The sequence below is a fragment of the Aspergillus flavus genome, chromosome 1, assembly GCF_009017415.1.
Source record: "Aspergillus flavus chromosome 1, complete sequence".
In the NCBI taxonomy this organism is placed as follows: domain Eukaryota; kingdom Fungi; phylum Ascomycota; class Eurotiomycetes; order Eurotiales; family Aspergillaceae; genus Aspergillus; species Aspergillus flavus.
This window is the reverse complement of record NC_092406.1, coordinates 1733901-1757694: the sequence shown is the minus strand read 5'-3', so window position 1 is coordinate 1757694 and position 23794 is coordinate 1733901. Positions and strand designations below refer to the sequence as shown.

At 48.1% G+C, this 23794-nt stretch overlaps 8 protein-coding genes across 8 annotated transcripts; 2 read left to right on the top strand and 6 right to left on the bottom strand.

Annotated features, from left to right (window-relative positions):
- Positions 1–2033: 2033 nt before the first annotated feature.
- On the bottom strand, positions 2034–3362 carry F9C07_661 (Clr5 domain-containing protein; the record flags this gene model as incomplete). The annotated part of the gene is made up of 4 exons (XM_071511489.1): positions 2034–2275; positions 2381–2476; positions 2534–2832; positions 3163–3362. 4 exons carry the CDS (start codon positions 3360–3362, stop codon positions 2034–2036), a joined length of 837 nt encoding a protein of 278 aa, XP_071365610.1.
- Positions 3363–8167: 4805 nt separating this feature from the next.
- F9C07_1043613 (autophagy protein Apg6) lies at positions 8168–11448 on the bottom strand. Its single transcript, XM_041288695.2, has 3 exons — positions 11054–11448; positions 9304–10991; positions 8168–9231 (listed from the first exon to the last, which is right to left on the bottom strand). The coding sequence occupies exons 1-2, from the start codon at positions 11166–11168 to the stop codon at positions 9490–9492; spliced, it is 1617 nt and encodes a 538-aa protein (XP_041141245.2). The 5' UTR covers positions 11169–11448; the 3' UTR covers positions 8168–9231; positions 9304–9489.
- Positions 11449–11729: 281 nt separating this feature from the next.
- F9C07_659 (Myb-like DNA-binding domain protein) lies at positions 11730–13427 on the top strand (the record flags this gene model as incomplete). Its single annotated transcript, XM_041284264.1, has 1 exon — positions 11730–13427. The coding sequence occupies one exon, from the start codon at positions 11730–11732 to the stop codon at positions 13425–13427; it is 1698 nt and encodes a 565-aa protein (XP_041141246.1).
- A 390-nt stretch (positions 13428–13817) lies between these two features.
- F9C07_658 (putative cysteine synthase) lies at positions 13818–15498 on the bottom strand (the record flags this gene model as incomplete). The annotated part of the gene is made up of 5 exons (XM_041288696.2): positions 13818–13990; positions 14042–14715; positions 14782–14900; positions 14950–15009; positions 15085–15498. The coding sequence occupies 5 exons, from the start codon at positions 15496–15498 to the stop codon at positions 13818–13820; spliced, it is 1440 nt and encodes a 479-aa protein (XP_041141247.2).
- A 103-nt stretch (positions 15499–15601) lies between these two features.
- Positions 15602–17255, top strand: F9C07_657 (S-adenosyl-L-methionine-dependent methyltransferase; the record flags this gene model as incomplete). The annotated part of the gene is made up of 3 exons (XM_041284265.1): positions 15602–15932; positions 16001–16971; positions 17046–17255. The coding sequence occupies 3 exons, from the start codon at positions 15602–15604 to the stop codon at positions 17253–17255; spliced, it is 1512 nt and encodes a 503-aa protein (XP_041141248.1).
- Positions 17256–17420: 165 nt separating this feature from the next.
- F9C07_656 (thiamine pyrophosphate-requiring enzyme) lies at positions 17421–19284 on the bottom strand (the record flags this gene model as incomplete). The annotated part of the gene is made up of 2 exons (XM_071511482.1): positions 17421–18971; positions 19033–19284. 2 exons carry the CDS (start codon positions 19282–19284, stop codon positions 17421–17423), a joined length of 1803 nt encoding a protein of 600 aa, XP_071365609.1.
- A 440-nt stretch (positions 19285–19724) lies between these two features.
- Positions 19725–20657, bottom strand: F9C07_2101575 (uncharacterized protein; the record flags this gene model as incomplete). Its single annotated transcript, XM_071508929.1, has 3 exons — positions 19725–19956; positions 20003–20326; positions 20413–20657. 3 exons carry the CDS (start codon positions 20655–20657, stop codon positions 19725–19727), a joined length of 801 nt encoding a protein of 266 aa, XP_071365608.1.
- Positions 20658–21706: 1049 nt separating this feature from the next.
- Positions 21707–23764, bottom strand: F9C07_654 (peroxisomal targeting signal receptor AoPex5; the record flags this gene model as incomplete). Its single annotated transcript, XM_041288698.1, has 2 exons — positions 21707–23518; positions 23594–23764. The coding sequence occupies 2 exons, from the start codon at positions 23762–23764 to the stop codon at positions 21707–21709; spliced, it is 1983 nt and encodes a 660-aa protein (XP_041141250.1).
- Positions 23765–23794: the final 30 nt, after the last annotated feature.

Genomic DNA, 23794 nt, shown 5'->3' with positions numbered 1-23794 from the left:
TTGCATGATATGCATGGAAACGACTAGGAATCTGGTATTCATTCACCCTTGTGACCTGAGGATCGCTCTTTCCGGACGATCACTCCAGATACGGGATTTGCTGGTGATTGGATTACATCATGCTAGTTAAATCTCTGCAGTTTGCATGTTCTGATGCCCGATTTCTGGGATGGGGATTTTCTTTTTCTTTTTTCGCTTTCTTTACTGGTGGTTTATTTGGTTATTTTTATGATTTGGGATCTTGGCGGAATGGGAAATTGGAGGAGTGTTTGTTGCGCGTGGGGTTGTAAGGATTGTCTTCTGATATTGGGTCTATATGCTATTTCTCTGGGGGCGAAGGTGCCAGTGACAAAGTACGACGGGTGTTAATTTATATAGAGATCGACTATCCAGTCAGAAGTGAAGTTGGGACCTGAAACCACCGGCTCTGGCGCTTTGATCTACAGCTGAACGAACCGTGGCGGACTATCCTTGAGACAAGGAAGCCGAGTGCCAGTGGCCCAATCGGGGAATGAAGTGGGATCCGGCCCCATTTCTTGTTGTCTCGGTGTCACTGGACGGCTGTTTATTTGATTCAGATGCGGATATTATTTCCGGCCTGGTCTGCTGGCTAGTGCTATTAGTCAATTCTTCTTAGCATTTGTCATTTGTTGGGTCGAGTGGCAAATGTTTGTGTTGACTGGCAATCAAGTCGAAGGTGTGGCCTTGTTATACAGTAGTATTATAATCATGCCAGATGTTATTCAAGATGATTGACGATAAAATTCAAGAAGTTTAGGGACCAACAAATTTTTCAATTAATATTCCTGCCTGTGTTGAGAGGTCCGAGCGGACTAGAGCGGCGCTGGTGCTTGCCTGATTCTCTGTCCGACGTGGCTCTTCTCCACTGGGGATGACGCTGGCGTAGTATCCGCCGATGTTTTTTTTCTTTTTCGTTTGGTTCCTTCTACTTCGTTTGATCTTGTTGACGTTTCTGGATTAGGGGTCGGCTGACGACTAGTTCTGCACGTAACCCCGCGTACCTCGCAGGGTAGGAAATGTCGCTCGCTTTCTTGTGTTTCATCTGGGCGTAGACTGTGCGTCCCATGCGGTGTCTGTCGTTATCTCGGAGTATACTTGATAGCCTCGAACTTGGATTCCCCTCCTGGGGTTTGCGCGATACGGTAACACCAGGGGTGACTGGTTTCTGAAAGCCTTGGATATGTCTTTTGTACACAGTGAAACGAATTAGTTAGTCTTTCTTCCAAGTTAGCGACTTAGTTTTGTGTGCAGGTTCGTCTTTGTATGTTGGATGGGTGTGATGTCGTGGAGCTGCTAAAGGGCGGCACGGGTCGGGCCGCTGTTGTACGGAGTCAATCTAAAGTGACAGGGGTTGTGGAGAATAACAGAAATTGTCATGATATGTACCCTGCTGGAATGTACAGCACGGAAGGGTCATGGTAGAAGATACTAGATCGATGACTGCGTCGTAAGTCGATAGCGTCCTTGCAATGGAGGTTCGATGCAGCAGAATTCCACTTATGTTGCAGGCTAGTTTGACGTCCTTCCGAGACCGTGGTGGGTTAGCTGCAGTGACTTGATGATCCTAAACAATATGCTGTGAAAGGTACTTAACGATACTGCGTGGGGATGATAGTAGAACAGGACGCTTGAACAGGCATGGCAGGTACATCATCACAGAACCGCAATTTTTCTCGCCATGGAGTCCCGTACACCTTGGTTTCTTTTCATTCATGGGAATACCATAACCTACATCAGACGTTTCCCGGTTGAATCAAGCCATAGATGCTCTATATAGTTAAAATCCTGAACAGCAAAGGAAAATAAAGGAAAAAATGAAAAAGGGGCTCAGACGCTTAGAAGGGATGAGGGGGAATGAAGTGTTACAGAGTCAAGACCGTTGAGTGCTTAACGACGAAGTGGCTGCGGGGAATAATAAAGGGAAAATCAGGAAAGTCGAGTTGACAACATCTAAGAATGAACCCAGGGGCTCGGCAGATCCTCACTCTTCGTCTCTAGATAATCCGTGCCGCTCATAAAAGGGGTGTGCGGTTTTCTTCTTCATTAGGGTATATAAATCCGGCCATCGAAGCCTCAAGAGTTTCGTGAAGAGCAAGAAGACGATTTTGAAAGGAATCAAGATCCTTCCATGACACATCATCTGTGGTTTTAGGTGTCTCGTTTGGTAAGCTGGGGCTATAAGTTGTTGTCGGCAAAGATTGAGTATCATCAATCTCTGAAGCAGGAGTTTGTTCTATCTTAAGCTTGTCGTGACCTGCGCTTTGATTAACCAAGGGTTTTTAATAGAGCCAAAACTCATAGTGCTCAGTGAAGCTTCCTTGAGTTGTACAGGCTAGCGAAAAGGATGGGGTCATCTCACTGCGAGGTGACATCGTCTCTGGCAAGGGAGACAAAGTCGAACTTCTATCTCTAGCATCGGGCTCCGGCGTATAGCAACTCATATCAGACGGAGTATCTGGCTCTGTATAAACAGCTGATGCAACAGATATTTGATCACGTAGAAGCGACCTACCAGGCTCTGGGCTTGACCGATGGGTCTGCGGTTGGGTTTCGGGTTGAGACTGAAGTTGAAGTTGAGGTGGAGATTGGGACTGAGACTCGGCGCGACCTTTGTTGTCCCAGTTAGTGCCGTATCTACGGACGAAACGAGCGATACGTTTCGAATCCACTTCTTGACCGGCAACTCGAAAGCCAGTTTGCTTTCCTCGGGCAGCTCGTTTCTGTTGTTTTCGAATCATCACATGAACTTCTTTGGCTTTTATGTTCTTCCGAACATGCCAGGCTGCCAGCCGGTCTTTGTATTGTTTTTCTCTGCGAAGCTTATGCGTTAGGGGTGTTTTTAAATTGTTCCCATTCGGCCTTTCGAAGAAAAAGGAAAAGCAAAAAACAAAACAGGGCGCAAGAACAAACATGAGCTTTAGGAGAAAAAGGAAAATAAAACCAAATGGACTGGAGCAACAACGGCAAACAGAGACGCTGTGTATCAGATTTTCAAATATATCAATAGGGACCAAAAGTCCTTTGGGATATACACAGGATTAATCCAAGGTTCAAAATGATAATAGAGGTAGAACCGTAGCTCTAAGGGAACGTGACTAAGTAAAACAGGGTAGGAGAGCAAAGGAAAGGGGAGGTCAGTACGATGCATGGAACTTATAATCACGCTCCATAATTCTCTTGACATCTCTGAGCTTTAATTGATTGTCACGATAGAGTTGTTCGATGATCGGACGGTACTCGTGCCAGTCGTCGGATCTGCGGGGGCGAAAGATGGCTGAGGAAGTGGATGGCGAGGGAGAAATGGGAGAAATAGCGGACGGCGGAGGGATGGAGCCATCCATAGTGAGCAGATCTCTAGAAAACACCGTCACTCATACTCTTGCGCCGTTTCGAGGTGAGAATCAACTATCTCAACAGGTGTCGGGAGAGTCGAAGACGGGCTGAAACGACAGAAGTGCGGAGAAGGATAGCAGATCAGGACCGGAAAAAGGTATTGGAGGTTAAAGAAATAAAGAAGTCTTATGTAGTTACAGGAATGGAAAAAAAGAAAAGAGAAAAACAAAAAGAAAAGAAAAGAAAGGCAGACTGGAGAGGCGTAAGTGGGAAAGTAGTAGAAAGTCGTAGTTAGTTGCCGGTGGTCAAAGCAGCCGCAATAACAGGATCGAAAAAGGTGGTCCAACGGAGTCAAGGCTTGGGGAAGTGGGCATTGGTAATAATTATAACGATAAGTGATAATGGGGGACGATGATGTATTGTATGTTAGTAGTAAGTAGCTCGGTCAGTGACCGTACGTACATACATAGTTAACTAAAGTTAGTCGTGATTAAGAGAGTGAAAAATTCATATTAATAAAAATCGCAAAAGAAAATAATAAAAATAATATCCATCGAGTGCCAGGACAGAACAACAACTCGACTGTCGAGGAAATCAGAATAATAATAATAATAATCGAGCATGCATGTGTCTAAGTATGTTATACGCCGTAACAATTGGTTCCAAGGACTTGGCTTTTGTTTCTCTCACTTCTCTGGTCATTTTGCAATTTTTCTCCTCTCCCATAGTACTAACGACTCTCTCCTGAATTTTTATTCTTTTCTTTTTTACTTCTTAACCTTCCAACCATATCCTGCCAACAAATCATAAAAAGTGGAAATCAAGTCAGCAGTTATCCAGGCATCACGGGAGTATAAATAAATAAAACCTCCAAGCGAAACCTAGAGAACAATGGCCATACCGAAGCTCTCTTCGCCCCCCCATACATACAAAGAGATACTCTTACATAGTACGGTAGGACTTCCGGTCCAACGGGGCAACCGAAGTGGTTCGCCCGCTCGGATACGGAGCAGCTAAACCTCCCTGAGGACTAGCGCCTCCAACTAATTAAAAGTACTGCTGCTGACTGGCAGGGCCGCCTGCCCTTTGCGGCGACTTGCTTGCGAGGACCGACTTGCGGGAGGCTCGACCCCTACTTCCCCGAGCCAATTGAGGAATAGTTGCTTGGGTCCGTGTACTTTTGTCACGTTCTGACCACTGCATGTACATGTAAGTACTGCCCACCTCTGTCTGTGCTTCCGCTAACGATGTCCATAGTACCAAAGTCTAAGGAGCTAAGCACCATCCCTGGGAGGTCTCACAGGTTTTACCACCTTTGAATATAACGGATTTGAGACAAAGGCACCAAAGCAGAAAAAAAGGGGGAAGAAAGAAAGAAAGGATAAAAAGAATAAATAAAAGAAAGAAACAAATGGCAGAGGATTTGGAATAAACCTAGAATCAACAATGCCTTATGTGGGTAATATTAATGGTAATACCATCAGCATGCTAATTACAGTTCAGTTGTCGACGAAACATACATACATGTATGTAGGTTGTAGAAGAAGTATTTTTAATCTACAAGGAGACATGATTGACATCAACTTGCCTATTATAGCAACGTTCTGAGGAGTAGAAGGTAAGAAAAAATAATTAATAATAATCAACAATGTCCACTCCAACTGATTTTCCGGACAAAGAGAACAAAAGAACACCATGTAAAGGTGTTCTTACATAACCCTTTTGCAGGACGAAAGAAAGAAATCATTATCTCTTGAAAAGAAAGAAAGAATAAGGAGCAAAGATATTCATAAGAGAAAAAATAAAGACGAAAGAAAAAAAAGGAAAGATTTGATGAGGAAATACTGCATTGAAATACTACATGTAAAAACAATTACCACTGTAACAGTGATCACTTAGTCTGCATACGCCATTTTCTGCAGGTGCAACATTCGAGGATCATCATTGTCGGTTGTCAGATCACCAAGGTTAGACCCTTCCTTAGCCTTGACATTGTCCAAGAGGCGCGAGGCGCAACAGGGATTGGCTTTGGTATTCTTTTTCCTTTTGCCTCCGAGGCTTTCAGGTATTGTTCTTGGAACGAGGTTTTATTCTACTATTAGAATCGGACATTCTAACGTCGTCAAGAACAGATAAATAAAAATTAAAATGAAAATTAAATTTACTATCACCATCTCCGCGACGAGTTAAATGACGCTGGTACCTTTTTCTAATTCTTTCAGAATTCTCTTGTTTTGCTTTTTACCTTACTTGACTTTCCCATCCTTCAAGGAAACCGAGAATAAATCCACTTAATCAATTTGAGCCCTAAGTGAGAAAAACGCTCGAGACGGTGTGGCAAAGTTCGGGTCATAGGTTGGGGCCTGAGCTCCAAATGTCCCCAAAAAGTCTCCTAGCGATGGAGTGCTAAACGTCCCTATTGAGTTAGAGTATAACGGCCCCATTATTGTTGTATATTAAATTTTTCGAATTGGGAGTAGTCGCAAGTTTGGTTTTTTACTGACAGATGCGCTAGAGATAGTCGAACTGTCAAGTACAGTACAATTGAAGGAACGTCGGCCCGCAATAGCATATTCGGCGGACGATGATTTGAATTAGTTCAGTAGAAAATAATCAAAGAGAGCGAAAAAAGAAGAAACAAATTTACCATATACTAGTTATTAATCAACATTACTGACACATGGACAATTCCGTTTGCTAAAGTTTCGCTAGAAATTCTTGTCGAATCCTGTGCATATTCTGCAGATGGTGAAACCCTTTTTGGTTGTTCTTTTTTTGGGTGGGAAAGAATGCTATTCAGAACTCTGCTCGACTCTTCGGTCAATTTCCCCTCTGATTTCTAGCTGCATATCTCACTTCTCCTGTTTTAGGTCACGGCGAAACGGTCGACCACGCTGTCCCCAAGTAGATCCTGCGGCCCGTACTCGATAAAGACAACAGGTCGTGCCAACAGGCCAATGAGCAGCTGACACTAGGTACGGTTTTCCTGTGGGTGCGGCATGAAACATGGTAAATGTGGATAGCATACCCCATATCAAACGCATCGTCCCTACCGGAAGGGACTCTGCGCAGTGAACCAGCGCTTTGAACTTTTAGTACTGTATCTTTGGTACTTTTGCCGTTCATAGTCCCGCCAGCACAAAACGCAACGAACAAGTGTGTCGAATCTTCCGGACATATTCGCGAATTGTGCCACCATGTGCAGTAACCACGCTGCGATAGGATGTGGCGCCCGTTGGGGCTCAAGATTTCCCAAAGTTTATGAACTTCGTAATCCTCCGCCAATTGGTTGCTCGTCTTGTCTGACAGATCACATGGGGAAAAAACGCGTACCCGAGGAAGGGAGAGGAAGAGAGGAAGAGAAAGATTATCTATCTGTGTGTTTTGTGTCTCCTCTGACCTGGGCACTGAGACCATCACTCACCTGACAATAAATAGCAGCAGCTTCCAGCGAGGGATGGTCGATCCTACTGTCGATGGATAGAGACCACGTGGATCAGCATTCCCACAGGCTAGTTTTTGGTAGTAGTTGCCTTGAGCAGTGCGGCATTTCCATTGCTTAGGTATGTTAAAGAATATTGAAACGGACTAGAGAACGGAGGTATGCACATGATCCTCAGGGTCATACTAGAAACGGTCCTTTTCCTGCATTGGGCTGTTTACGCCCTCGCTGTCAGTCTACACTAGAAGATCGAGGTAGTCACGGCAAGTCCCAAGAAATTGTAAAAAAAATTGAGCAAACTTAGCGGGGCATGATATCGGTTTTTTTCTGTCTTTGTCAGAGTGACTACTGCACTATTCTATTACTCTTTCAGACATAGCGCGTATAACCAGCTATCAATATTGTCCAATGGTCAACCTGCGCAAGACTTTTGTAAATAGTAGTTCCCAATCTAATGCGCAGTGACCGGCATCTCCTCTATCCAAGTCTAGATGGACATACCTACTGCACAGTATTGTTGGTATCCAGAGTACATGGATACACAATTTCTAATAATTCAAGAGCCTAGGGTCCCCTCTGGTCTCGCTGCAGATTGTTTTGAAAACATGGAAGAACCAAAGCAAGGCTGATAGGGCAAAGTAAGCAAGGAGTGAAGGTTAAAAGAAAGAAAAAGGAAAAAGAAAACTAATAGCTTCGGCCAATATAGAATAGTTCCCATAAACCCTAGTTCACATCAGGCCTAGTGGTAAGTCCTCCCTCCGCCTGCTTTGGGACCTTATCGGTAAGAAGCGGAGGGGGCCCACGATGAGATGCCGTCTTCTATGGCTTGGGAGTTCAGGTTTGTTCCAGGCTCTCGAGTCATGGTTAATTGCTCGAGACTCTTCATAGTGGGAGACACATCCACGCGAGCACTATCTGTGATACGTTGTTTCCCTTTTGCCTCACTATGCCTCATTATGAACCTTTATAAAGATAGATGGCATCAATGCCTTTCGTTTCAGACCGAAAACTATTGTCCTGCTGCGTAGCATGCTTCATATGGGAGGGGAAAGGAGGTATGGCCCCCATATCAAATGGGTATGTATAGGTTTTTGTTAAGCGCTGGTGCTAATTCATCTGTTATAGTGCTGATATCAGACAATTATGACTAGGATACAAGGTCTACCTTAAGGATATGTAATAGTAATCGTGTCCTACAATCCTATTACATATGTGATCCAATTATCGTTGCCAGAGGTTGAGGACATAGATTATGTTTAGCGAACGGAATCCTCCCGCGACGCAACTATAGAGCAGTGGATTAAGGACCGGGGCGTAAGTCCTAACCTGACTCGACCAAGTTGTATCTAATACCATACAAAACCGTACTAAAAGCTGACCTTTTTCTCTTTTTCTTTTTCTTTTTTTCTCCTCCCGTCTTTTATTCTAAAGGTACTAATCAATGTATGCTAAAGTACGCCCTAAGTATAGCCCGACTAAGACGTAAGGGCCAAGAAACAACGTAAATAACAAGGCAACCTGACAGTTACGTTGATTCTGTGACCTCCTTCCTGTCACGCTGAGTCCAGGTCCCCGACTATGACCTATTGCTGTTTTAGAGACACCAATAGCATCAGAGGGAGGTTTCGATCGTTAGCCTTTCCATTGGGCATGCACCTGTTTGAGTGGTTTTTCCAAAAGAGAAAAGAAGGGCAAAAGAAAAAGAAAAGGAAAAATAAGAAAGAACAAAGAACAAAGAGGTAGGATAGCAGGATTCTTCCTCGTGCGCCGTGTGCCCGGGAGCGGGCCGAAACATTCCTGGTCGACGTGTAGGATCCACGTAACCGTCTGTATAACATCGACAGTCCCAGCGCCATGGGTCTGCTAAGTCCGTCTCGAGGTGGCTGCGTCCTTAGTGTTCTTTGTTGTCATTACATGAGCATCCCTGCTCCGTACATATTCTCTTTCTAGTGCCTTGTTGCCCCAAGTGCGTTGACGTAGCTAAGCCGAGGGCTTCTGTGCTAGACAGCGCGAAAGAGACCAGAATCGGTATGCACAGAGACGAATGTGGATAATCTCAACCCGTTTTGTTTGTCATGCGAAATAGCGAGCGGTCACGTCGTCACTTTTGAAGGAGCGACTAAGTGACGATCTCCACCAGCTTTATTGCGACAGGGTGAGCCCCGTTGTTGTCAAAAGGCATATTCTGTAAGTTGCCTGTGATTTCATGCCTCCTCCGCTATACCTTCTCTAGTTTGAGGCCTTATTCCTTTCTTTTTCTTCCCCTTCCTGATATTTTCATGATAGTAACAGTGATGTCATAGCCCGATCATTTTTCAGATCCAACGAGGTCGGTGGGCATAATAGCAAAGGTACTTCATGAGAGCACAAATGGACCCGCCGGCTTAAGCAGAGCGGAACGAGTCCGACGCAAGGGTGATGAAACATCGAGTATTCTGTATGGTCTCGAGGAGACAGTTAGCCCGCCATTGGGGCCGAACGTTGTAGTCACTGCAGATCCACTAAACTTCTCTCTGGAATGAACACTGAAAGAGGGCTGCATTATCCAAATCTGTCCATTGTATGGGTCTCCGAAATGAGGGCCCTTATCTGTCCGCAGTGATAGCCTGACGCAAATGCTGGTTGAGAGGGATAAGTTAGTCGCGTGTTTTCTATGGCTGAATCGCCTTTGCATCTTGATCTATATTACAGTTTTATTTGTTTGCGGGACCAGCTGCGGCTGCAATGTCTGCAGAGTTATTGGAGCCAGCGCTAGCAACATTGCTTGCATGGGCTAACAAGAACTTGCAACAGGTCAGTGTGTATTTGCAAGCACGGGTCCAAGTCTCATCATTATTGTGAAAGCCCAACTTGATACTCGCATCTCCAATTTTATCTCGCTTGATAGCATATGGAAGCTTCAAGCCCGGAGCGGCGATTCCGGTATGGCCTCGTCGATTTGATGGCATCGGAGCTGGCGTGTTCTCCACAAACTCCCCAAGCTGACGTAGGCACTCCAAGAAAGCCACCATTCCTGCATCGAACCGGCGGTGAAGCCAAGGAAGGTTGAGTGGCAGGTCGCCAGAGGAGAACAAGTCAAGGGTCGTAATCTTGGGCGGCGCCGACGGAGTCGCGCTACCCCCACCGACGGTGGACTGTGCTGGTGATCCCCGTGGATATTCAATTTTTTCAATTCTGGACATCGACCCCATTGGCTTGAGTTGGTACCCTTGAAATTCAAAGCCCAGTTTATCCGCGATGGTGGCCAGCAATAAAGCTGTCTGGCCCCAAGCTGCGTTAATTTCCGGCCAATCTACGGATGGGTTTGTAAGGCGCCCAAGTCGCAAGCCGTTTATAGTTCCAAAGTATCCATCATGGCCAATGCAGAAAGCATCGTTATAAACATTAGTCCTTTGTAGCCTTTCAAGCTGCCGCGAGTCATGGTCGTATCTCATATTAAGAGCATCCCGCTCATTTTGAAAATCGGCCAATGTTAGAGAAAAGGTGTTGCGGTCGCGCCAAAACCTTTCCTCTTCGACGTCTAATTGACGAGCCTCCTCTTCAAGGTCAGCTATCTCTTCATCCAAGGCTGCTTTTTCCTGTTCCAGTGCTACAAGTTCTGCGAACGCAGCCTCCTCTGCCTCCAACGTTTCCTTAAGGGACTTTTCAGCCGCTTCGAGTTCCTCAGCCGTTGGTACGGATGAATTAAGATTCCGCAAGAATGAAATATAAGCATCTCGCTCCTTCGTGGCATCTACCAGTCGTTTCTGGAGCCCGTCCACGAGCATTTCCGTGCATTCGGTGCAGATCGGATGGTCAATGTCAGAGCGAGAGGAGATTATTTCAAAGAGGCGGCTTGTTCGCTCAACTTGGTCCGCAAATGATCCATCGTCTATTTCACGATCAGCATTTTGAGTGCTGAGGGGTTGTTTGCCTTTCGGGGTGTTGTCGCCATTGACACCAATTGTCGCATGCGGTGGCCCAACTTGAGACTCCGTAAGCATAACGAAGGACATGTTCCCACTGTCTCCTCGTCCCAGCCTAGGAGGGTTGTTCTGGTTACTGCCAACTTGACGCGGAGCAGGAATTGATCTTCGATAGACCGGAGACGTAACTTTCTTGGACACACGGTCGTACAGGTCTCGCCTTTCTTGAGGAAACGAATTTCTGGAGGAAGAGGCAGTTCCTTGCTCCGGTACGGTTTTACCTGTAGAGCCTGAATAGATTAGTTACGCTTGTATAAGGACTCTAAACTATGCAAATCAAATGAGACTATACTGGTAAGCAGATCGAAGGCAGCTGGATTGAGTGAGTCCAGAGAGCCATCCAGCTTTAACTGAGTTCGACATTTTTGGCAGTACATGTTGGTAGTTGTTTGAAGATGTACTTCCATTCATTATGGAGACAGGAAAGGTCATCAAGGTATGCGATGTTTGATCGTTTGCTTGATAGAATTAGGAATGATTTATGTGCGGCAGGGGAATCCGTTCGCGGAGAGACGTCATGCGGCGATCCCGTGCCAACGGCGCGTGTTTTGGTGTCCGAACTCACCTGCAAAGGCCGAAGCCTCGACTTATGGTCAATTTAACTCGGTAGGATGGGCTATCTTGCAATTAACATACACACTTACTAGCAGTAGCATTGCCACAGGCATTGAATCTAGGTAGCTACTTCCTAACACCACATTTTTCTCCCACTTATTCTATTTTGCTGGTAAGACAATAATTCTTGCCGCATCTGCCCCTCCAGCCTCATGAATCGGTAGGTAATGTTATGAAATTGTCCGTCCGCATTGCAATGTTTACTTTTCCAAATACTAAAATTTCTCTTTCGCAGTAGAGTAACGTGCCAATCGTCTTACCCGTCCTTTTCTCTATAACCTCATAGAGGCCGCAACTAATCCTCTATTCTTCTATCGCATCTCACACTCAAAACGTGCTTCTATACGAACAGCATGGTGATGGAGAGACCCCTCAAGAGACCTCGATTATTCTTTGCTACCGACGCAGATGACGAGCCAGGCGATATAGACCTACAGGAAGCGCGCGCGCAAAACGATCAACGCCTCAAATCGATCTTCGAGGGTATTTTCGAAAAATACGGCAAAGACTTTACGGATGTGGGAGATGAGATTGATTTACAAACTGGAAAGATAGTGGTGAATAATGGACATATCCAGGGAATGGAAGATGAGGACGATACTGGCGAAAAAGGCCGTTGGCTGTTTGACACGGAAGAATCCGCACCCGATGACGCAGCTACGGTGCACAATATCTCTCAATATTCAGAAACAGGAGCCGATGGTGATCTTCTGAAAGAGGATGACACTTATCTTCAACACTCACAAGGAGCAACGCAGCTTCAAGCCGGGCCAGACCTCGATGGGCCTTGGGAGAGCAGAGAAAGTGAGGCGTTGATCGCCGAGTCAGATATCGACGAAGATAGGTCGAGTGTGGATTCTTTGTTGGATACAGCACTAAGTGTCCAGAACGGCCCGGACGATCCCGTTCGGCGGGAAAACCTGATATATACACACGAGCCCGTCACAAAAAAAGCAAAACCTACGGCTGAGACATCCACCCAATCCCGAATCCTGCAGAAACACAGCTCTATAGAAGCGGTGGATTCGGTGTGGCGCGTCCCTGAAATTAGTGGTAAATTCTCTACGCCTCCATTGAGCAGATCACGACCAACGGTTCCTTTCAATGTCGTACGGTCCGCATCTCCACCCGGAGCAGGGTCTATCTGGGCACTTCCCGGGACGTCCAGGCGTAATACCGACGTTACGAAAAGGAGATCTGCAAAGAAACATGAAACCAGCGCTCGCAAGTGGAAGCCTCAGTCTAGTCCGATTATGTGCGACTGGTCTTTCGCACAGACACCGGATGGAAACGAATCCGACGACCCCTTACAGGAAAACTATCAGCCGTCGCCTACGCCAAAAGGGGGGCTAAAAGTTAGAGGCAAACGACTCGGATCGGATACTCCGAGCAGCAGGAAGGACCTAGTTGATAATAGCAAGATGTCTCTTTTGCAGGATGATCATGTCACTCGGCTCCGCCAGACTTCACTCGACTCCGCGGAAGACCAGCGCCACACTACGGAATTAACAAATCAACCACAGACCACCGTTGACGATCTGGCTATGGATACGCAGCTTGAAACCAAGAGCGACACTAATATTCATGATCTCTTGCCGGAAACCACACAGGACTCAAAAATCACACCGATTGGGTATCAATCCAAACCCCAGGACTCCACTAGCCCAAGCAAGCGTGCCAGAACGACTATTACACCAGATGAAGCTAGGCTGATTGTGATTTTGAGACACGTGCAGGGGAAAAAATGGAAGGAGATTATAGACCGTTTACCGTGGAAAAAGCTAGCGCAACTTGTCCAATGGAATCAATTACACTGGACTGAGCGCCGGGCGAACCCACCTCCACTATCCATGCATTGGTCGAGTACAGAGCGAGAGACTCTTCATGACCTCAAGGACCAACGCGACCTTACATGGCATGCGGTCCGCGCAAGGTTGCCTGGACGATCTATCGCGGAGATAGAATTTGAGCTCTTGAGACTCTGGGTGGGCGATGATGTGTGGAACACCGAACAACAGGATGGTACTCCAGCATCTTTCAGTTTGGATTAGCAAATAGATGGACCCGAGGGTCACTTTTCCGAGCCACAGCACAGCCTTTCAATAGGAGCGGCGATGATCCGAACCATAAGATCCGTCAGGCTGCCCCACGGCACCCTACTAAGGAAGTCACTCAAACTAGTATAAAGGCGAATCAGTTGACTTCCATGTCTTTCTTACGGTCTCGAACGCCGTGGGGCAATCCGACCTGCAGCTCTAACGCAACAAGTGAAGCATGCTAGCGATTGCACTGCATAAGACCGGGTATTACCGGCCACTGAAAGTCGGAAAATTCCCCGAGTAGCACCTTCAAAGAGACTGTGCTAAGCGTGTTTCAGGTCCCACGTCCGCTCGGTGATAAGTCCTGTGTCGCACATAATATAGTGTACAATAAACGAATTTTTAGTGGTCATCCTTCGCATTCAAAACGTCCTCCAATTTTGTGTCTACCGCCCCGCCGACATCCCCGGCCCTAGCCCAGAATCTTGAAAGATGTCTGGAGCCAGAATCAGATAGGACTGTGACGATTCTGTGGCCCGGACCAAGTTTCATTGCCGTCTTGACCGCTGCAAAGCCTAGAGCAGAAATCAGTATGCCGAAGGGTAAGGAGACAAAGGAACACCTACAATTAACAGCACTACTGCTCCCGATGAAGATGCCATCCTTTTCCACAAGCCACCTGGCCATTGCTAAGGCCTGGGCATCTGTCACTCTAACAGCATCATCAACCAGCTCCTTTCCTGCTTCAAAATTGGCTGTCACACGGTTGATTCCAATACCCTCGACAATAGTGTCAACTTGCCGCCGTCTTCTAGTACCTTCTTTCTCTTTTAGATCAAACATCACGCCATAGCGAACTCTGTTGTAAAGTCCACTGCCCTGTGGATCAGCAAGCACCACACTTAAGTGAGGTATACGCGGCTTCAGGAAGAGCGCTACACCAGAGATTGTGCCTCCGGTCCCAGCTCCTGCAACAAATGCATCGAGTCTTCCGTTGCACTGAGCGTAAATCTCGGGACCCGTGCCTTTGAAATGAGCCCTCCAGTTCGCTTCGTTCTCAAACTGATCTGCAAAAAAGCCTCTTCCCGCTTTTGGCCCGGAAAACTCTGGAGGATCGGGCATCAAAGGTTCCAGGTTTGACTTTGTAGTTGAAGTAGCTGTATGAACATTGGCGAGGGCTCGTGCTCGATTAACAAAGTTGTCCTTTTCCACAATTGGAGCAGGCGGAACACGATCCACAATTGCGCCGAGTTTGAGAAGCAGGTTTGATTTCTCAATCGCTTGATCAGATGGCATACAGCTGTGTTATCATTAGTTCAAGATACAGCGGCTTAGAATTGAGAAGTATATAAACAATATTACTCACATATGAGCCAGATAGCCCTTTGCACGGGCCAGAGTGGCCAACGATATCCCAGTTGAACCAGAAGTGCCCTCGTATATTGTATCTCCAGAATGGGGTGTCAAGATTTCTCGTTCCTCAGCCTGGACAAGCATTAGGACAATTTACAAACAACTGGATAACAGAACATACAAGTTCGATCATGCTCAGTGCGACACGGTCTTTAGAGCTTTGGCCAGCTCCATTCAAAAACTAGCTCCAAGTCAGCGAGCGTTCTATGTTGCAACATGGAACTTCAATTGGAGAAGTAGTATAAAAGAAACATACTTCAGCCTTTCCCAGTATCTCACATCCCGTTGCGTCGGACAAGGACTTGATTCGGAATAAGGGCGTATTTCCTATACAACCCTCGATCCCCTCCACAATCACAGGAGGCCCGGGCCTAGCTGCTAGAACACCTGCGGGGAGATCCTGTAGGTCACTTGTAGACTGATCATGACGTCGAGCTCGATATTCTCGGAGGCGCTGTTCTAACTCCGGATAGAGAAGATCCTTGAATCCCAGCGTCAAGAGGGCCCCAGCTATGAAGGCTGTACCTATATAGACACGCGAATGGTCATTCATATTCGCAATTGGGTAATCCTGACATAAAGGAAACCTTTCTTCTAGGACCGCGAGGAAGAAAGTTACGCAATTGAAGGTCGCGCGGGAGGAACGCCGGAGAAAACGCTCGGGCCACATCCGACGTTAAGCAGTTGCAGGTCGTTTCTCTCCGTCTTGCTCTCGCAACGCAACTTGCGACTCTCCGTTTTGTTCCCCTCCACTGCTGTCAATTCATCTGCCCATGGACTCCCCAGTCCTCAGCCAGCTGTTCCGGCAGCTGTTCCGACATCCTGCCTGTCAGTCACTTCGGTCCTCATCAGCCCTCGCAGGCCGCAGGGCACAGTGCATTCAATTATCCACACCACGTCAACAATGCCGTCCATTTCTCACGCGACGTTCGGCAGCCAGGCGAAAGAATGTCGATGATGGCATGAACTGGAATAAAAGGGGCGACTACCCCAAAGATATCGAACAGGAGTTGAAGGAATTCCCGCTGGTCACGGCCAAAGACCTGCGCCATCGACGGGAGCGGCCACGACAGGTGAAGATGTTGACTAGAGAATTCATTGATGGTATGTTGTCCCCAGTGCACCGCTGATACTTAGTACTGCTACTCATGCTCTTTCTAACATCACTCTAGACAGTCTATATAACCCCCACTATGGGTACTTCTCAAAGCACGCGACCATTTTCAGTCCCGGTGAACCATTCGATTTCAATAACATCGAGGACGGGCCAGCGTTCCATCGGATGTTAGGAGACCGGTATACAGAATTTGAAGACCACTTAGATGAGGTACAACCGGATATAGCTCGCCAGCTGTGGCATACACCCACGGAACTTTTCCGACCCTACTACGGAGAGACGATCGCACGGTACCTGGTATCGAACTACAAATTAACACTGTACCCGTACCACGATCTGATCATATACGAAATGGGTGCCGGAAACGGAACGATGATGATCAACATATTGGACTTCATCCGCGACACAGATTACGAGGTCTACCAGCGCACCAAGTTCAAGATCATCGAAATCTCGTCCAACCTCGCGGGCCTCCAGATGAAGAACCTGATGGACTCGATCAACGCCGCAGGCCATCTGGACCACGTCGAGATCATCAACAAGTCTATCTTCGACTGGGATACATACGTGCACTCCCCATGCTTCTTCCTTGCCCTCGAGGTCATCGACAACTTCTCCCACGATGCGATCCGCTACGATACCGCGACGGAACTCCCCCAGCAGGGCGGAGTGCTCATCGACGCGGACGGCGAATTCCACGAATACTACAATGCGCAGTTGGACCCCGTGGCCTCGCGGTTCCTCCGTGTGAGACAGGCTGCTGCACGCCGCGAATACCCTAGTCCGCTGGGCCCAAAGCTCACCCGCGGTCTGCGCAGGTCCATCCCCTTCCAGCGCTCTTTCACCCTCCCTGAATATATCCCCACCCGACTCATGCAATTCTTCGACATCCTGGATACATATTTCCCAGGACACCGGCTCGTCGCCAGTGATTTCAGTAGTCTTCCGGATGCCATTCCGGGTATTAATGCGCCCGTCGTGCAGACCCGGTACAAGCGCCGGACTGTGCCGGTGTCTACTCCATTTGTACGTCTTTCTTACCCTAAGATTCTATAAGTATATTGCGGAGAAAAAGTTACTAATGAGACTTCGCGCAACAGGTACATCAGGGGTACTTTGATATTTTCTTCCCTACGGACTTTAACGTCGTCGAGGACCTTTACCGGGCCACTACCGGGAAGTTAACCCAGGTCATGAGCCATGAAGACTTTGTCCGCCGCTGGGCATACATCGAAGACACTGAGACGAGAAGCGGCGAGAACCCGCTGTTGACCTGGTACAAGAACGCCAGCATGTTGATGACGGTATAATGTATTGATACTGTATAGCATATAAGTATAAACAAAAGAGAAACATATTCCCCAGTCTCATATATTATCATTGTATCCTTGATCATATATACAGTACACACAGCCGAATCAACCATAAATCCACTAATCAGAGATGGGCTATATTCTGAATAAAGCTCCACAAAATCACAGTTTAGCCTGGCCATCTTGTGCACTAGTCCCCTGCCATGCGAATCCAATCTTCTTCCCGATACCAGGCTCAACGATAAGATTCACCACCGTGACCGTATCATTTGAGAATCCCTCCCGCGTAGCAGCTTCGAGTTCTTCCTCGGTACGAACGAAGTACCCCTTTCCACCGCACATGGTGGCCAGCATTTCGTACCGCGTTTCGTACAGCAGACTGGTGGAGCGTAGTCCCTTCTTTCCGTCGTCTGATTTCGTGTCGTTGGCTACGGTCTGTTCCTGCAGGGTCTTCCAGGCATCCTCTGTCGTGGTGTCTCCGTGGTAGATTCCAGAGTTGTTGACTACGTAAATTAACGCTGGGATTTTGTAACGTGCCAAAGTCTCGATTTCCATAGCGCTGAAGCCGAATGCACTGTCGCCTTCCAGAGCTACGATCTTCTTAGGCTTGGTGCTGCCCGGGGATGCGTTGTATGCCTCGTGGGCAGCGACGATGTATCCCATGCCAACGCCCATAGTGGCATATGTACCGGCATCAAGACGTTGACGGGGATGGTTGAGCGGGAACATCGAACGAGAGATGTCCATAGTGTTGGCACCTTCGGAGACGTATACGATGTTCCCTTCTTCGAAGGGAGTCAGTGAGTTCAGCGTAGACTTGATAATATGATAGGCGCGTTGATACGTCAGGGGGGTATTCTGGGGCGTGGATCGAAGCGCCGCTTTCTGGGCTTTTGCTTCGTTCTTCTTTGCTGACTCGGCCAGGAGTGTTGGGAACCGGCCTTCGGCGGGAGAAGGATCGTATCGCCAATTTGACAAAGAGGATACTAACTGGTCTACGACCAGTTCAATGTCTCCGACGATACCTAGCTCTGCTGTACCGGCATTGCGTCCGATCTCCTCTGCACAGATGTCCACTTGGATGATCTTTGCTTTGGGGGACCATTTGGGCGCTTCGCCGAAGTGTAGGATCCAGTTTAGGCGCGCGCCGAGGACCAGGACTACGTCTGCCTGTTTCAAGGCTGTGCTGCGTGCACTGGACGCATTCAGTGGATGGGAGTCCGGGATGACACCCTTGCCCATTGGCGTGGGCAAGAATGGGATCTGTGTTTGCTCGACTAAACGGCCAATTCCGGACTCTGCTCTCGCATATGCGGCGCCTTTGCCGATGATTAGGAGCGGCGAGCGTGCCGTCTTTAGTAGTTGGGTGGCCTTGAGGATCAATGCCGGGTCACCGCTCGCCTTCGGTGGGGACGGGACCAGCAAGGTCTCTGGCTCTGGCAAACGGAACCCTGGAGCTGACTTGCCCTGGATAATATCGGCAGGTAAGTCGACAAAGGTTGGTCCGGGGCGACCATACCAACAAGTCCTATAGGCGTTCTTGACAGCACCAGGGATGAAATCAATAGATGACGTTCGCACCGCGAACTTGGTATGGGGTGTCAGGAACGAGATGGCATCCATCTCTTGGAAGGCTCCCTTCGTCACAGCGGTTGTCTCGGCTGAGCCAGCAAGAACAAGAAGTGGGAAATTATTTGCGGAGGCATTGCCAATCTATCGAAGTATCGACGGTCAGTACGAGCCGGACAGTGCTTCAGTTGCGAGATGAACTTGCCCCCGCCAATGCATGGAGAACACCCGGCCCTCCTACAACGAGACAGACACCTGGTCGTCCCGTCATATATCCATAAACGCTGGCCGCATAACTGCATGCCTGTTCGTTGCGGAACGCTACAAAGCGAATGCCCAGGTTGATAGCTTCCTCGGCGATCTCCACCACCGGAATTCCTACAATGCCGAAGATAACGTCCACACCCACATCGCGCAGTGTCCGAGCGATCACTTGAGCACCTGTTGCCACGGCCATGATCGCTGTTTCTCGATTCGATTAATTTGAAAAGATATCATAGAATGAAGTTGGTCGACATGGATGAAAGTTGGCTACTTCCACCGCCCCCGACTGCCGGGAAGCGGAGAGCGGCGAGAATGCGGAGGAGCTCCAAAGACAAGCTTCCGAGGCTCATTTCATGACTGCCTGATTTAATTCTCGGCAAATATCATCAGCCCTACTAACCTATTCATTCCCTTTCGCAGTCTACATACTCGACAGTGAGGAACGCCATCTATTTTAGAACTTTTCAAAAGGTCTTCCTCATTGTTTTACAAGTAGAATCTGAGGACCTGTGACATCGACGCCAGAAGCAGCCCTCCATTTTAGACAGCGAGCCGCCGCGCACCCTCCTTTCTGTCGATATTAGTTCCCTTGCAAACATGTCGTTTTTGTACGCTAGCTTTTCCCCCCGGTCACTATTCTGTAGCTTTCCCGTCAAGCCACGCCTTCAGCATTCCTAACATGGCGTCAGAAGTCGATAGCACCTCCGAAGGTCCGCCATCAGCTCTGCGATTGAATGCATAGCGCAAGATAGCTCCAAGCTTGGCCGCTGTCTCAGCCATAGAACGAATATTATCTTGGTACACATCACTATCATCCTCAATTCCAGACACGGTCCAAAATTCGGTCCCAGAAGGCCTCCAAGAGCTGCGGCCGGCAGGTGTAATAGTGCCAGCCACTTAGAGTCATACACCCTGTCATCAAGAAGAGACAATCTAACTCAATACCGAAAGGTTGCACCTCCGCGAGGGACCAGTCGACAATGCCTGTGATTTCATATGTATTTGGATTGACAAGCACATTGGTATAAGATAAGTCACCATGCGTCAGAACCTGAGGATATTCACTAGCGAAGAGCAGGGGTAGGGTAGTTTCCAGTTCGGAAATTATTGAGATCGGCACTTCAGTTGATCGCGACGCCTTAAGGACCGCTAACCTGTGGAAGACTCCGGCTCGGCACTGGGCGCGCATGCGAGGCTCCATAGGCTGAGGTGTGGACCAACACCGAGCAAAGTACCTTTCCATTGAACGTTAGCAAGAAGATAAACGTGTCCGGTTACTGGTAAGTAATAGGAGAGGGAAGAACTAGTGGATCTTTCCTACCTAGCGAGGTGCTTTATGAAGCGAATATGCTTGGCCTCTTCATCATGACCCATGTCAGCTTGACAGCTAAGTGTTTCGAGACACGCAACTCCAGGTAGTAAAGGCATAGTGTAGATGTTGAGTGGTGGGTCAGAACCTTTCATAACGCCGTGGTTCCTCATGTGCGGCACTGGGCATCCATGAATCGCTCGGGCTAGTCTGACCATGTCCTCATCGAGCCCGGATGCTGATTCCCGAAAAGACATGATAATGCTTTCTTGAGGATCCTCATCCTGACCTTGGGTCCTAGTACAGATGACAGTGTAGCTCAAGGATCCTGGGACATCAACTGGGCGGACATCTGACGCCTCAGCGATAGAAAGAGCAAGTTGGTCGCATTTGTGGGAGATTTTCAGGCCATAAAAAACCTATCAATGGCCTGTTCAGCCCAAGATTTCTCGGTCATTGCGCAGTACTGTCCCAGGTTTCCTTGCGTGTAGCTGACAATGGGAGTGTTGGAGAGTTGGTCCTGTTATAGGTTTGAATCGATGATGTGAACATACCAGACCTTCAACCAATATGGACTGACCACCTAAAAGAAGGACATCGCCTTGTGTAGGACAGCAGAAAGATGTTTCTTTGTCTGTTTTCTAAGAAATATGAAATGTCTCTGACATGTGTGTGGTTCCCTTTCATTTTCATTGTATTTGACAGAGACGTATTGGATCCACTCTAGTAGAAGGCGATATTGGAGTTTCAACTATGGCAAGTGCCATTCTGGTCACATAGACTGATATTCATGTTTGAGTATACACTGATGTTAGAAGAATGAAAGATGATTTCGATCTCCCTGCCAAGACTATAACTCTATAGATGGCCATCTACTTTGAAGTTTGAACCAATAGTAAGTAATACTGACCGTCATTAAGATCATACACTATGCCATATTAGGCTAAACCTTACCCCACCAGCGACATAGTGCTTCTGGATGACTGAATAGCATTGCAGCTTGATGCTGGCCAGATCGTGGCGAAGGAAAAGAAACAAGAGATCGAAAGGGCTAGGCAAGCTTTTATATAGGAGCAAAGCAGAGGGGAAGGTTACTCAAAATGGCACAGCTAACTCTATACAGTAATTCACAGGTCCGTAGTCTACATCATACATATTAAACCCGAAAGCGCTGCATTTTGACCCATATATGGAGAACCATGGTATCCAACATATTAACAGTGGCATAAACCGTATAGACACCGCATCCTAGGTGGAACCTAGAAAGAAAGGAACACGCAACTCAAAGAAAACTAAATGGCATCATTTAAAATTCAAACTCCTTCCGGAAGACATTCACATCCATGCCAGCCACGACCATGTCGGCCAGATCCCGACGTCCCATCTGGCTGAACACACGCCGCAGGGTGTCATACAAGTTGGTGCTCTGGTTCTGGCTGATATGAATCATCCGCTCAAGCTGTTCATCGTCGACACCGTCTCCGCCGATAATCTCACGGGCGCGCTCACGGCCTTCCTGCTCGACAACACGGTGCATGGACAGTGCACCCAACAGATGCTGAGCAGCTTCTGGGTAGCAACCGATATTGATGCATGACACGCCCAGGTTATATCTCGCGCGGACAAAGTTGGCATTAATATTCAAGGCTTGCTCGTAAGCTTCGATGGCCTCCTCAGAACGACCCGAGTTGGCAAGAGTGGCTCCGAGACGGTTCCACAGCAGATGGAGCTGTTCCCGCTGGTTCACAGTTCCCGACTCAGTGGAGGCCAAGGCGGCAGAGAAACAATCCACGGCCTTGTCATATTCCTCCGCGCAGTAGAAAAGAACACCTAAACCGACCTGCACATCTGGGTCCATTTGTGCACCCGAAGGCGACAATTGAGCTGCCTGAATAAAGAAGTCCGTGACTCTATCATGAAGGATCTGGCGATCTGTGAATCCTAGGTCTGCGTCTGATGAAAGATCCTTGGGATTAATGATCTGTGGATACTTCACAGAAAGCCAACGTTCCAATGTACGGTAGGCCGTGGAGTCATAGCCTTCATTTGTGTAAGAAACGGCGAGACCCATAAGCGCATCCAGATTGTTCGGGTCCACCTTCAGAGCCTGCTCTAGAGCACGGATGGCAGGCAGTTCCTTTTCGTTCTGAGCTTGAGCAGATCCCAGCATGGTCCAGGCTTGTACATGTTGAGGATCCTTCTGTACCGCGGCTTCAAAAGCCAAAGCAGCCAAAGATAGGTTACCACCCTCGCGCATGAGCTTCACACCTTCTTCAAATGGATTGGTGACATTCTTGAACATGTTCTCGTCTTCAAACATGTAATCACCCAGCTGAGGGTCCCGGAAACGAGTGTTGAGAGAGTCAAAGTTATCCCACTCTCCCATATCTCCCATGTGTAAACTGTCAGTAACATTAAATTCGGTATCTTCTTCTGCCAGTTTCCTGCTTGCTGCCGTCTCAGCTTGAACTTTTTGCCATACGTTTTCAAAAGCATCGTAATCTGCTTCTTTACTAGTGCTGGAGGTGAAGACTGACCTGTCAAGATCGTTCAGTTCCGCCTCGATAGCATCATTAGCCTCATCGTCCAACTTCTGAGTATCCGCGGTCTCCATCTCAGCAAACTGTGCCTCCCAGTTCTCGTCGTCTAACTCGACCATTCGTCCCTTGCCCTTGTCTTGCGTAGTAGCCTCCGCTGGTTGCTGCTGCATCGCCATAGGGTTATAAGCAGAATGCATCATACCCATACCACCCATGCCACCCATGCCCATATAGCCCATACCCATAGGACGCTGGAAACCCGACATCATCGGCGACGGACCAGAAGTAACCGGATTGGCAGTTTGAGGCACGCCAGCCCTACTCTGTTGTTGGAACCGGGCAAACTCCGCCGGTGTGAATCCCGAGCCATTATTCATCATAGGTCCCTGAGGCCCGGCAAAGGCAGCCTCCATGCGAGCCTGCTCACCGGGGTCAAACTCGGCCGCCCAGCCCGGAGAGCCAGTCCGAGGTGGCGTAGTCTGGAATTGGTCTAACTCGCGTCTCAGGTGTTCCATCGCAAAAGGTTGTGGCGGGGCCCCGGGGATTTGGCCAGGTTGTTGGGCAAACTCGTCCATCATCTGCGTGCATCGTCGGGCTATCATTAGAATGGGGGGAGAGTTAATAAGACGGTGTAGCGTTCAGATCGTTCATACCTGATCCTGTCCACCCATCATACCTCTGGACCGCATGCTTTCTTGCATGCCTCCTGGGCCCCTCCCAACGAGCCGATCCCGCTGGAGGGACTTGTCATCTTGTACGTGCTTTGTAAACTGTGTCAACGGGTTTCCCGCCGTAGAACACTCAGCGCCACCGAGGAATGACATCTTCAAAGTAATCTATTGTAACCGGATTCA

Excerpts from the sequence above, each read along its gene's own strand:
- F9C07_1043613 (XM_041288695.2), bottom strand. The coding sequence starts at position 11,168 with ATGGAAGTACATCTTCAAACAACTACCAACATGTACTGCCAAAAATGT. Across the intron at positions 10,992-11,053 it reads TGCCTTCGATCTGCTTACCA|GCTCTACAGGTAAAACCGTA; the intron begins GTATAGTCTCAT and ends TAATCTATTCAG.